At 46.7% G+C, this 14,523-nt stretch overlaps 1 protein-coding gene across 8 annotated transcripts in view; it reads left to right on the forward strand.

Moving 5' to 3' along the window:
* Positions 1–14,523, forward strand: part of CABIN1 (calcineurin binding protein 1) — a 291,790-nt gene that overhangs the window by 52,860 nt on the left and 224,407 nt on the right. For 6 of the 8 annotated variants that reach the window (XM_073559181.1, XM_073559178.1, XM_073559186.1 and 3 more), the window contains exons 6-11: positions 6,484–6,664; positions 7,771–7,900; positions 8,103–8,252; positions 8,336–8,628; positions 9,375–9,564; positions 11,261–11,394. In XM_073559181.1, coding sequence (XP_073415282.1) covers positions 6,484–6,664; positions 7,771–7,900; positions 8,103–8,252; positions 8,336–8,628; positions 9,375–9,564; positions 11,261–11,394 — 1,078 coding nt within the window. The remainder of the gene's footprint in view (positions 1–6,483; positions 6,665–7,770; positions 7,901–8,102; positions 8,253–8,335; positions 8,629–9,374; positions 9,565–11,260; positions 11,395–14,523) is intronic. The other 2 variants (XM_073559182.1, XM_073559184.1) reach the window with 1 other exon arrangement.

Below are 14,523 nucleotides of genomic sequence, written 5' to 3' on the forward strand. Positions count from 1 at the left end.
TTGAGAGAAGTATTCAAGGAGTGATACCTTTATTCGCTAACCAGAGAAGTTATCAAGCTTTCAAGGCTCAGAAGGACCCTTCATCAGGCATTTACTGGGTAAGCCTGATGAAGGTGCCTTCTGAGCCTTGAAAGCTTGCGAATTTAATTTCTCTGGTTAGCCAATAAAGGTATCACTCCTTGAATACTTCTCTCAATTTTTTTTTGGGATATAAGTATTTACATCTATTTTTCTGGCTAACACAGTACCACAATATTATTTTGTATTGTACTTTGTAAAAAAAAGAAAAATTGTTTATCAATTGAAATATGCAAAAAAATAAATTTTTGTTGGTTTTATCGTAATCGTATTGACCTGCAGAATCATACTGCCAGGTACTTTTTATCACACATTGAATGCCATAAAAGTAAAATTAAAAAAATGGCAGAATTGTATTTCTTTTCACCATTTCACAGCAGTTGGAATTTGTCCTGTTTCTGGTACGGTGAATGGTGATGTTCAAAGCTACAACTTATCTTGCAAACAAACAGGCACTCAAATGGCAATGTCACCAGAAAAATAAAAAATGTGTGGCCCCAGGTCATTATTTACTATTTCTAACATTGTGTTTTCTCCTACGCCTCGTTGGGGGACACAGAGACAGTGGGTGTTATGCTGCTGCCACTAGGAGGACACTAAGTAAACCAGAAAAAAGTTAGCTCCTCCCCTGCAGTATACACCCACTCGCTGGATGAGATATCTCCAGTTCATGCTTAGTGTCTGTAGGAGGCACTTGGGTCTGGTTTCAGACCCCACCTTTTTATTTTATTTTTGAATTTTTCTGTAAATTTTTATTTTTTAATTAACGGAGTGAAGGGGGCGAAGGTTCCTTTCTACGGCCCGCTCTCCCCCGAACCAACAACAGGCAAGCACGTGGAATAACCCTTCACATACACTTTCCTGCGACGATTGGGGCTAATTCCTCCAGCAATTGGCGATGATCCTTACGACCAGAGTCCGGTAATCCACGGATATGAGGGCAGGCGCACGGAATGGAGAAGACTGGACAGCGCTTCCGTAGGCCTGAATCAGCCCCATAGCTCTCCATCCCCCTATCATAGGGAGGATCGGTTGAGCATGGTCCCTTTAAGAACTCCTCCAGCTCTGCTACATCAGCCTAGGAGGATGAGAGCCTGCATGGATGGCCGGACAGCGCTGAGCACTGGATTGGAGGTATGGGGTCGGGTCCTGCCCCTGGGAGAAGCGCTGATGTAGTGTCAGCGGCGGTGCACCATCCCCCCCCTCGGCGTTACCGCGGGTAGCCCGAAAAATTTAGTCCCCGGCTTTCCGGCCTGCTAGGCCGCAATTTAAATAGCTCCGCCCGTGCTATTATCGCCGCCCCCCTCGCCTTGGCGCCTCTCATCCCTGACAAGACGCGCAATCCTAGTCTCGGGGGCCATATCCTTTTACCTCAGCCTGCTCTGGACACGAGCTGTGAGGCGAGCATTCTGACGGATACCGGGTGACACCGCAGGGCCGCCGCTATTCCTCCTGGGGGACACAGCATTGGACCGGGTAAGCTGCATCTGCCCTCAGATTAAAGCTTAACCCCTTCCCGGCACGTTCCCTGCAGCTGCAGCAGACTCTGTCGTTAACCCTTTCAGGAGCGCTGTGTCTCAATCTAAGGAAGCTAAACGGGCTGCTAAAAAGCACTGCGTTTTTTACCGTGTGTACCACTTGCAAGTCTGCCTTACCTGGTGCACAGACTAATCCGTTATGCACTGATTGCGACCCGACCTGTGCTCAATCGCCCCTCGCCGCCGCTGCTGACGGGCCTCCTGCGTTTAGTACCCCTGAGTGGGCTGTGTCCCTGTCACGGTCAGTGGAGTCTCTGACCCAGGCTATATTCTCCCTCCGGGAGGAGTCTTTAAGCCAGAGGGCGTCCTTACCCCCCCGAGGAAGGCTCTGGCGTCGGACGGGAACCGTCCACCAACAAAGGCCGTACTCGTTCAAGGGATGATCAGGGCTCTAGAAAGCGGACCCATGATGCTTCCCCTAGTCCCGTTCGCGCCTCTGCATCTGCGACTCATGTCTCTCGCTCTCCCTCTCCTGGAGTTCTCAGCGAGCACGACTCTGAATTCGAATCTGACACGTCAGCCCCTCAGAATCCCCCAAATGATCAAGAGTCGCTTGATTCTCTTATAGAATCAGCTAACAGGATTCTGAAGTTGGATGAGGATAATGTTCCCGCTCCAGCACATCCTATTTCACTTAAGAAAACCAAGCGTGTGCACATGTTATTTACCAGCCATCCAGACTTTAAGGAAGTTGTCCAGAAACATATGGATCGTCCGCATGAGCGGTTCACAGGGCAAAAGTCTACTCAGGCTAAATACCCTTTTGATCCAGACCTAATGAAGGATTGGTTACAGTCCCCTCCAGTAGACCCGCCTGTATCACGTCTTGCTTCAAAAACGCTTCTATCCGTTTCTGAGGGTTCCTCAATCAGAAACCCCTCTGATTGTCTGATTAATTACCTGGCCCGTTCAGTTTTTGAAGCTTCAGGAGCAGCGCTTTTTCCATCTTTCGCGGCAATTTGGGCAGAGGTCTTGATCACTTTCTTCCAGGGCACCAATCTTCCTCCGGAGGCAACCACAGTCACCAGGCAGATAATTCATGCAGCGGACTTTGTAGTGGACGCCTCTTTTGATGCCGCCAATTGCGCTGCTCACACTGCCGCTAATGCCATCTCCATTAGAAGAGCCCTATGGCTCCGCGACTGGCGGGCGGATGTCACCTCTAAAAGATCGTTGACTTCTCTCCCCTTTCAATCGGGTCGTCTTTTTGGAGAGAAACTTGATCATCTCATTTCCGATGCTACCGGGGGTAAAAGTAAATTTCTCCCTCAACAAAAAGCTGCTCGGCCGTTTCGCAACCAACAGCCGACGTGCTTTCGATCCTTTCGCAACAACTCCGGTTGGTCATCCTCTACCTTCTCTTCTGGATCAGGTCCATCTCCGCGCGGAGACAGAGGCTCCTAGGTCTCGTACAGACCTAACCGCTCTTGGAAACCCAGACCTAGGGCTTCTGGATCCAAGGGAGCCAGATCTCATAGACCTACCCAATGACTTGTTGCGGTATCCGGCGGACGCCGACAAGGTAGGCGGTCGCCTACTTTCCTTCAGCCACACCTGGCTCACGGTCGTCCACGACAAGTGGGTCAGGGAGCTGGTGTCCTCCGGATACAAGATAGAGGTTTCCTTTCCCCCTCCAACTCGTGTTTTCCTTTCCTCTCCGCCCAAGGGAAAGGCAAGAGCCTTCCTTCGGGCTGTTCAGGCTCTCTTAAGAGACGGAGTCATCATTCCGGTCCCTCATCACGAGAGGTTCAGAGGTTTCTATTCAAACCTTTTTGTGGTTCCAAAGAAAGACGGCATGATGCGACCCATTCTGGATCTCAAACTATTAAATCAGTTTGTCACGGTTCGGCGATTCCGAATGGAATCTCCCCGATCAGTTGTCGTTTCCATGGAAAAAGGAGAGTTCCTAGTATCCATCGACATCAAGGACGCTTACCTTCACATTCCAATCTGCCCGTCTCACGAGCAGTTCCTGCGTTTTGCAATTCACGAGGAACACTTCCAGTTCGTTGTTTTGCCCTTCTGACTCGCCACTGCCCCCAGGGTCTTTACCAAGGTCATGGCGGCTGTCATGGCCATTCTCCACTCTCGGGGAGTAGTAGTGTTACCGTATCTGGATGACCTGCTCATCAAGGGTCCGTCCCTTTCTGCCTGCGAAGAATCTGTGGAGATAACAGTAAATACACTTTTCACGCCTGGGGTAGAAGATAAACTTCGCACAGTCTTCCCCGAAACCGGCTCAGCAGATTTCCTTTTTAGGAATGATCTTGGACACTTCCCGCAGGTTGGTCATTCTCCCTCCGGAAAAAACGCAAGCCTTACAACAGGCAGTGCGGACTCTTTCCCGTCCAGCTTCACTCCATTCGTTTCAGCATGAGAGTTCTCTGAAAAATGGTGGCTGCCATAGAAGCAGTGCCATTTGCACAGTTCCATCTCCGTCCCTTACAACACGCGTTGCTCTTGGCTTGGGACAAGAACCCGTTCTCCCTGGACCGTCGGATCCTTCTGTCCCTGCGGGTCAGACAAGCCCTCAGGTGGTGGGCTCTGAGGTCCTCCCTGAATCAAGGGAGGTCTTTTCTCCCAGTAAGATGGTTGGTAGTAACCACCGACGCAAGTCTTCTCGGCTGGGGTGCGGTTTTTCGTCACCACACGGCACAGGGTCGTTGGTCGACCCGAGAATCACGTCTCCCCATCAACATTTTAGAGATATGAGCGATCAGATTTGCTCTACGGAGTTTCCACCATCTCCTCGCAGGTCACCCCATCAGGATCCAATCAGACAACACCACGGCTGTAGTGTATATCAACCGCCAGGGAGGTACCCGAAGCAGGATGGCCATGCACGAAGTGAGTCACATCCTACATTGGGCCGAGACCAACCATTCACACATGTCAGCAATTCACATCCCCGGCGTAGAAAATTGGGCGGCAGATTTTCTCAGTCGCCAAGGCATTGCCTCGGGAGAGTGGTCTCTACATTCGGAAGTCTTTCACCAGATTTGACTTCGTTGGGGGACTCCGGATGTGGACCTCATGACCTCCAGGCTAAACAACAAGGTGTCTCGGTTCATTGCCCGATCGCGCAATCCATGCGCCATCGGAGCGGACGCCCTAGTTCTGCCATGATACCGGTACCGGCTCCCGTACATCTTTCCCCCTCTTCCCTTGCTTCTGAGGGTCATCAAGAAGATCAGAGCAGAGGGGGTACCAGTGATGCTAGTCGCGCCAGATTGGTCGCGCCGAGCATGGTATGCAGAACTAATACAGTTAGTCTCCGACGTCCCCTGGCGACTTCCAGATCGCACGAATCTGCTTTCTCAGTTCCCGATTTACCACCAGAACTCCGGGGCCATGTCTTTGACGGCATGGCCGTTGAATCCTGGATTTTAGCACAGGCTGGATTCTCTCTCGACGTGATTTCCACCATGATTAGTGCTAGGAAGCCTGTATCCAGGCGTATCTATCACCGCACTTGGAAAATCTTCTTTTCATGGTGCAAGGATCATGGTCGTTCCCCTCTGGTGTTCTCCATCCCGGGCATATTGGAGTTCCTTCAATCCGGATTAAAGTCAGACCTCGCACTTAGCTCGCTCAAGGGCCAAATTTCGGCCTTGTCAGTGCTTTTCCAACGAAAAATTGCCACCAAACCTCAGCTCAAGACGTTTATTCAAGGAGTTTCCCATGTAACGCCTCCTTATAGAAGGCCATTGGAATCATGGGACCTTAAATCTGGTTCTCGGGGCCTTACAGGAGGATCCTTTTGAACCGCTGCAGGACGTGTCATTGACTATCCTCTCTTGGAAGGTGGTCTTTCTAATGGCAATTACGTCAATCAGACGAGTTTCGGAATTGGCAGCTCTGTCCTGCCGTTCTCCGTTCCTGAATTTTCATCAGGACAAGGTAGTTCTCAGGACGCCCCCGTCCTTCCTGCCCAAGGTCGTTACCACTTTCCATCTCAACGAGGAGATTGTTTTGCCTTCCTTTTGTCCGGCGCCAGTCCATCGCATTGAGCAGGCCCTCCACACCCTGGATGTGGTTAGGGCGCTGAGACGGTACATCTCGCGGACGGCTCCCTTCCGCAAGTCAGATGCCCTGTTCATACTTCTTGAGGGGCATAGGAAGAGCCTAGCTGCTTCAAAAGCAATGCTAGCCAGGTGTATTCGCTCAGCGATTTCAGGAATCCTACCATGTCAGGAATGCGCCTGTCCCAGCGGGGATTAAGGCGCACTCTACCCGGTCAGTGGGCGCCTCTTGTGCCAATCGGCACCGGGCCTCAGCAGAACAGGTCTGCAAGGCTGCTACTTGGTCCAGTCTGCATACTTTTTACAAAACATTGCCAAGTTCATTCTCAGGCCTCTGCGGATGCAGCTCTCGGCAGACACATCCTGCAATCGGCAGTACCTCAGAGTTGACTCAGTGGTACATGGGGTATTAGCAGATGTATGCTCCCCGCCCAGGGACTGCTTTAGGACGTCCCACTGTCTCTGTGTCCCCCAATGAGGCGTAGGAGAAATAGGGATTTTTGTTTACTCACCGTAAAATCCTTTTCTCCAAGCCATTCATTGGGGGACACAGCACCCGCCCCTGTTTAGCCTACTGGCTCATTTGTAGCATTCTTAGATTTTGACATATGGTTATTGTTGACTGTTTAAGCTCCTACTGCTTTTTCACTGAACTGGAGATATCTCATCCAGCGAGAGGGTGCATACTGCAGGGGAGGAGTTAACTTTTTTTTCTGGTTTACTTAGTGTCCTCCTAGTGGCAGCAGCATAACACCCACTGTCTCTGTGTCCCCCAATGAATGACTCGGAGAAAAGGATTTTACGGTGAGTACACAAAAATCCCTTTTTTCTTCTTTTTACCGCAGGCTGTCATGTTAGACTCCACTGATGTCAATCTCTGGTATAAAATTGGTCAGCTGGCTCTTCGCCTGGTGCGCATTCCACTAGCGCGACATGCATTTGAAGAAGGACTTCAGTGTAATCCTGAGCATTGGCCATGTCTGGATAACCTGGTCACTGTCCTGTACACTATCAGTGATTATAGCAGTAAGTAGAAGAGTGAATCAGCATTACTCAATTGTATCAAAAAGCATTTACCAAGGCATTGTGATGGTGGAGATGAGTATCAATGGCAATTTCATTGTCCAGAATTAGCAAGACTGCCATTTGATGATAAAGATGTGCTTATTGCATCTTAAAAGGGTTGTACCTTGAGGAAGACCTTGTCCATTGATTCTTTTAGCGCGTATATGGGTGCAGTGATAAATTATCTGCCTAATTTGGATCTTAGGGTCCCATTACACATAGCGACGCTCCAGCGATCCCGACAACGATACGACCTGGTAACGATCGCTGGTACATCGCTACATGGTCGCTAGTAAGCTGTCAAACAGGCAGATCTACTCAACGACGCAGCAACAATACGGCGATCCGTATAACGACCTCGGCAGTCGTTGGGACCTTGTCACACAGCTATTCTGACGACTCAGACTTCGATAGGCATGCTTCAGTGTTGCCTTTTCCACACCCCTCTGCTCCAATTGGTGGCCACTACTGCGCTGTCACTACGCGGTTTGCTTCAGCGTCCCTGTCTGAGTCGCTAGTGTGCTATTTATTCGTGGATCCACAGTCACTGACACGGGACACGCAATTATTATAACTGTACATGTTAAATGTTATGACTGCATATAATTGATAGCTGACCTATAAAAGGAAACACTACAAAGATCGTAATTTGAGACCACCAATTGGAGCTGAGGGGGCGTTGAAAAGACAAAGCAAAATCACGCCTACGTCCCTGAGTTCTGAGTCGCCAACGAGGTCGCTCGTCGTTATGGCGTCAAGCACAGCGATGCCTGCTGGCCAGCGGGACACCAATGATCAAAAAATGGCCTAGGACATTCGAGCACAGTCAGTGATATCGCAGCGGGGGGCCGGTTGCCGCAATGTGTCACACATAGCAAGATCGATGGCGAGGTCGCTGTTGCGTCACAAAACCTGTGACATTTCAGCGATCTCGCTAACGATCTCGCTATGTGTGAAGTACCCTTTACTCTATGAGGTGGGGTGAATAGCTTCTGCAGAGGGCATCTCTTACAGTGGATGACTTGGACTGTGTCATGCATGGTCTTACCTGGTGCCTTTCTTTACAGCCTGTCTGTACTTTATCTGCAAGGCTTTAGAGAGAGACTGTCGCTACAGCAAAGGTCTAGTGCTAAAAGAAAGGATCTTTAAAGAGCAGCCAGGTTTAAGAAAGGACTCTTTCCGCATGTTCCTGAAATGGTAAGTAACTTGGTCGATGTAACATCTGGTGCAGCTCATGGCGTTCGTATCCTCAGCACAAAAACTACTTAAAGTAGTATAACCACACTGCCACTGGCCCTCAAGTCAGACATGAAGCATCCTTAAGACAGAACCATAGTTGATGTACAATATGTGCATGGGGATAAATAGAATGCATGTATGCTATTTTCTTACCTTTTAGTGACTTGTCGATTCATGATGTGGATGTTAGTGAAGAGGAGGCAAACAGAATTGTGGAGGAGGCGTTAGAGTTACGCAGGAAGAGACAAGCTCTGAATGTAAAGTTGGAGGAGCCGGACTTGAAGCTGATACAGCCACTCCCATATTTTACGTAAGTATTAGATATTGGATAACTAATGAGGCAGGATCCACCATAAATATTATTTCCTAATATTATTGGCTTTGTATTACCAGATGGAAGTGCCTTGGGGAGAGTCTGCTGGCTATGTATTGCCACCTTACAACATGTGAACCCCCTCGTCCTAGTTTGGGGAAAAGGGTTGACCTCACAGATTACAAAGATGTAACACAACTGGATGGTGCTCCCCAATTGTTGTACCTTAGAGACAAAGTCATAGATGTACCCAGGACCTCCAGTCCATCAGCACCCGTTGTGTCAGTTGCAGAACCCATCCCAACTATCTCTACCACTAATCCGGTCACAGTCGTATCCTCTCAAACCAATAATGATTCTTCAGCTGCTCAAGGTGAGAGTGATGTCACCTGTTAAAGGGATTTTCTGAGATGCCAACAAGATTGGGCAGAGTGAAGAATGCCATAAAATACCCACTGCTCACCTGATAAATTTCCCACCATTCTAGCAGTTACACTGCCTGCCAGTCTTTGTATACTGTTCTGCAGTGATGGTGTGCCTGCCTACCCTATGACTGATGCAGCCTATCACTGGAAACCTCCAAGGTCAGTGATTGTCTGCAGCAATCACATGGGGAGTTAATCATATCATTGCTGAGTCAAAGTAAACAAAGGTTCATTCTACAACAATGACTTGCTCAACTACACACGTAACAACTGGAGTCAACCACACTCCATATTTCTTAGGCTAGTAATTGGCTGCAGCCTCGTCTGGATAGCCAGGTTCGTGATGTCTGAAGTTCATTAAGCACAGACTGGTAGGGACCAGCAACACTTGAGTGGCAGCAGATTAATCAGATGAGTAATATGTATTTTATGGTATCCGCCACCCTTGTCCCATTTCTCTGATTTTGTGCAAACTGGACCGTTTTCTATGCGTCGTTTTGTATAAAAAATATTTCAGACCTGAAGAGGAACTATCATTTATATCATCCAGTCAGTTTGCGCCTTACAGCTTTTCAGGGAATGCAGAATGGGTTGAATAACAATGTATTAAACACAGCGTAGTAAAACTGATATCTTAGGAATGGCTTGCCCAGAAACATTTCACTTCATTTCACCTTCACCTGTTCTTGTTCAGTGTCAGGTTTTGACTTTGCTGTAGATCAGTCCAGTGGAGATAAGATCAAGAAAGTAGTGAAAAGAAAGAGACTCTCAGAAGATGCAGGGGAGACCGCCAAAAGACGTTCTGCTCGTGTGCGCAACACTAAATGCAAGAAGGAAGAAAGGATTGATTTTCAAGAACTACTAATAAAGTTCTTACCTTCAAGGTAACAAAAAGCCTGGTAATTGCCTGTCGTTTGGGCAGAGGGCATTGTTTGGAGAGTAATTTTTCACAATTGGTCATACACTATTACATTTTATCGCATTTCTGATCTTCATTGTTTTTTTTTCTGTTGTTCACTATATTTTTACCTAGCTAATACATAGATCTACATTACAATAAATCTGAAACTATTGATATTTTTCCCGTAGAACCAGTGAAATGCCACAGACAGCAAGGACTATCAAAATTCTAGAGTCTCAATACCTCAGTAGTTAATATTGCACACAAAAAAAAGCATCTCCTATATTTATGCCATATCCCACCATACTGTAGATATGAATCCTAAGAATGGAACCTCTATTTTTTTGAGAACGAGACCCTGGCATGTGCTGCTACTGGAATGGAGAAGTGGTCAGACTTCCGATTGATTTGTGTAAGAAATCTGACTCTTTGCCACTGACGGCAATGCATGTGACAGGGCCAAATTTTTGAGGTAGGTGCAAGTCACATTGGTGAAACCTGCATCTACTATTTATTTATGGCTTATCTTGTGAATTCTCTCTAAATATAGGACATAGAGTATCCCTTTAATGAAAATATTGGTGTCTTAGATCATGTAATGACTTGGTATTATCTCTCTTGCACAACAAAAGTAGAAGCTCGTGCTCGATCAGTGTTGTTCCTAGTAATACTGTCAGCGCTGATAGCCCTATGACAGGGGTGAGCAGTTAGTTTTCCTAAAGGGCCAAAAGAGAAATTGTACATTTTGAGGTGAGCCGATCCAAGAGGGCCATCATAATTCTACTCATTATTATTATTATTATTTTACATTTATTATCTATTGAGGAGCATTATGTCTGTTGACTAGCTGCTACCGTAAAGCATACTTTTACCTATAGCAGCTAATAAAAGCATATAGAGTAATTTACTGTAGTTTATAAAAAAAAACAGTAACTCATACTGCTTTTGATATTCAGCCATTGTTAATAGCTCCCAATAAACTCTCCCCACATAGCCCTTCAGACAGTATGATGTCCCCACACAGTATATCCCCACAAAGCCCCTGACGCAATATGATGTCACCACACAGCCCGCCACACATTGTGATGTCTCCACACAGCCTCCTATACAGTATGCTGTCCCCACAGTTTTCCATAAGTACTGACAATGTAAAAATAATAAAATAAATAAAACTATTCATCTAATCCGTTCCCCTGCTGCTCTAGTCTGTGCTGTGACTGAGGCTCGGCACAGCAGTCGCGCCATAGTGACTGCTGTGTTCTCAGACGCATAGGCTCAACTGTGGAAGCGGAAGTGGAAATATGCATGTGAACATAATGCTTGGTGGCAGAGAGCGGCCATGTGATGCCACTGTTTCCAGTCCTTTGGGTGTCCTGGACTGCGGGCTGCACAGGAGTCGTGATATGGCTCGCTGGTCTGCCCTAACCTGTACTAGCTGTTGAAGAATTATGGTGATTATGTTTCTTGTGGCTATTCAGATTTCCTGTCCACTTGTGAGTTAATCATCTCCACAGTTTTTATTGCTGTATTGGCCATTCCTATATCTCTATCTATATAATCTGAAAATGCTGTAGGAAAGTTTGCAGTCTTTGTAAAGTTTTTATGGAATTATTATTATAGTTTGGGAGTTTTTGTTGGAGTTCATATAGTTATTACTTGTATACTTGTATTCTCTATAGACTTCGTAAACCCGATTCAGAGGAGGAGGACGACTCCTTTGGTAACTATGAGATGCAATCTGATATAAAACAAGAATCTTTCTCAGCTGGAGCCAACGCACTGTTGTTTGATTCCACTACTTTCATGGAATCAGGTAAGCTGCGTGGCTACCTACTAATGTAATAAATGGGATTAATATCGGACTGGAGAATTAATTAGTTTGCTTATAATTTCATGAAAAGTATCTGTAATTATATGTTCATTGTTTGATTCTTATCTTTATTTAACATAAAATATTGATATTGTTGGTAGATATCAACAAAATGAAATGCTTTTAATCACATGATAAATTAATGTAGCACAGCCTTCTAATATGCTTTCTCTATTAATTCCTCTCTAATTTCAAGATATTTGTTTGCTGTTTGAATCTCAGAGGTTGCAAGCCTAAGGGTAGGTGCAGACGATTAGGAAACACTGCGGGTTGGACAAAACCTCCAACCTGCAGTGTCCAGATGTTACAGCATAGTGGATGGGATTTTAAGAAATCTCATGTACACTATGCGTCCCAAAACACCCACAGATCACCCACGGAGACGGAAATGCGGCGCGTCTCCAGACTGCAGCATGTCAATTTCTCTTGCGGAGACAGTAGTCTCTGCAATGGAAACTTCACCCATAGAATTTATTGGTTGCATATGAATCTATTGAACACATGCAGATTCACCTGCGTTCAATAGACTGCAGCGCATTGGATGCAGCAACATGCACTCAAAGCGCTGCCAGTTCCGGTTCGTCTGCACATACCCTAGAATACCTTGTGCTGCTGTCAGCTGTGTAGTAGATACACTGAAACATTATAACAATCTACCGTATATACTCGAGTATAAGCCGAGAGTTTCAGTCCATATTTTAAGGCTGAAAGTGCTCGAGTCATATACACCAGGAAGTCGGCGGGGGAGGGGGAGCGGTGGTGTCAGATCACACTTACCCCCTCCTGGCGCGTCTCTGTAGCCCCCCTGCTTCTCCCAAGGTCTCCGGCGCCTGTGTTCAGCGGTCACGTGGTACCGCTCATTAAAGTCATGAGTATGCGCATATTCATGACTTTAATGAGCGGTACCACGTGACCCCTGAAGGAAGGAAGAGCTGCCGGAGACCGCGCCAGGAGGGGGTAAGTATATGCGATATTCACCTGTCCCCGTTCTACCGCCGCGCGCCGCTCTGTCCTCCGCGTCCTTTGTCTGTGACGTTCAGGTCAGAGGGCGCGGTGACATAGTTAGTGCGCGCTGCACCCTCTGCCTGAACAGCCACTGACAGAGGGACCCGGAAGACAGAGCGGCGCGTTGCGCTGGAACGGGGACGGGTGAATATCACAGGTGTCGGGGCCCTGAGCCAGCGGAGACACCGGCACCTGGCCCCCATAGCACGCCGGTGTCCCCGCCTGCTCAGGGCCCGGGACCTGGCCCCCAGTGACGAGAGGTGAGTATATCTTTTTTTTTTTATTCGCAGCAGCATATTGGGCATAATTTATGGAGCATCTTATGGGGCAGCATATGGGGCATAATCTATGGAGCAGCATATGGGGCATAATCTATGGAGCATCTTATGGGTCATAATATATGGAGCAGCGTATGGGGCATAATCGATGGAGCATCTTATGGAGCAGCATATGGGGCATAATCATTGGAGCATTTTATGGCGCTGCATATGGGGCATAATCTATGGAGCAGCATATGGGGCATAACCTATGGAGCATCTTATGCGGCATAAACTATGGAGTATCTTATGGGGCCATAACCTTTATGGAGCAGCATATGGGGCATATTATTCAATGGAGCATCTTATGGGGCCATTATTAACCTTTGTACAGCATTACAGTTAGATCCATATATATTTGGACAGAGACAACATTTTTCTCATTTTGATTCTAGACATTACCACAATGAATTTTAAACAAAACAATTCAGATGCAGTTGAAGTTCAGACTTTCAGCTTTCATTTGAGGGTATCCACATTAAAATTGGATGAAGGGTTTAGGAGTTTCAGCTCCTTAACATATGCCACCCTGTTTTTAAAGGGACCAAAAGTAATTGAACAGATTAAATAATTGTAAATAAAATGTTCATTTCTAGTACTTGGTTGAAAATTCTTTGTTGGCAATGACTGCCTGAAGTCTTGAACTCATGGATATCACCAGACGCTGTGTTTCCTCCTTTTTGATGCTCTGCCAGGCCTTCACTGCGGTTGTTTTCAGTTGCTGTTTGTTTGTTGGCCTTTGTGTCTGAAGTTTAGTCTTTAACAAGTGAAATGCATGCTCAATTGGGTTGAGATCATGTGACTGACTTGGCCATTCAAGAATATTCCACTTCTTTGCTTTAATAAACTCCTGGGTTGCTTTGGCTTTATGTTTTGGGTCATTGTCCATCTGTAGTATGAAACGACGACCAATCAGTTTGGCTGCATTTGGCTGGATCTGAGCACACAGTATGGCTCTGAATACCTCAGAATTCATTCGGCTGCTTCTGTCCTGTGTCACATAATCAATAAACACTAGTGACTCAGTGCCACTGGCAGCCATGAATGCCCAAGCCATCACACTGCCTCCGCCGTGTTTTACAGTTGATGTGGTATGCTTTGGATCATGAGCTGTACCACGCCTTCGCCATACTTTACTCTTTCCATCATTCTGGTAGAGGTTGATATTGGTTTCATCTGTCCAAAGAATGTTCTTCCAGAACTGTGCTGGCTTTTTTAGATGTTTTTTAGCAAAGGCCAGTCTAGCCTTTTGATTCTTGATGCTTATGAGTGGCTTGCACCGTGCAGTGAACCCTCTGTATTTACTTTCATGCAGTCTTCTCTTTATGGTAGATTTGGATATTGATACGCCTACCTCCTGGAGAGTGTTGTTCACCTGGTTGGCTGTTGTGAAGGGGTTTCTCTTCACCATGGAGATTATTCTGCGATCATCCACCACTGTTGTCTTCCGTGGGCGCCCAGGTCTTTTTGCATTGATGAGTTCACCAGTGCTTTCTTTCTTTATCAGGATGTACCAAACTGTAGATTTTGCCACTCCTAATGTTGTAGCAATTTCTCGGATAATTTTTTTCTGTTTTTGCAGCTTAAGGATGGCTTGTTTCACCTGCATGGAGAGCTCCTTTGACCGCTTGTTTCCTTCACAGCAAAACCTTCCAAATGCAAGCACCACACCTCAAATCAACTCCAGGCCTTTTATCTGCTTAATTGAGAATAACATAACGAAGGGATTGCCCACACCTGTCCATGAAAT

Source organism: Dendrobates tinctorius, unplaced genomic scaffold (genome assembly GCF_039654945.1).
Source record: "Dendrobates tinctorius isolate UK_male_01 unplaced genomic scaffold, ASM3965494v1 ptg000265l, whole genome shotgun sequence".
NCBI classification, from domain to species: Eukaryota; Metazoa; Chordata; class Amphibia; order Anura; family Dendrobatidae; genus Dendrobates; species Dendrobates tinctorius.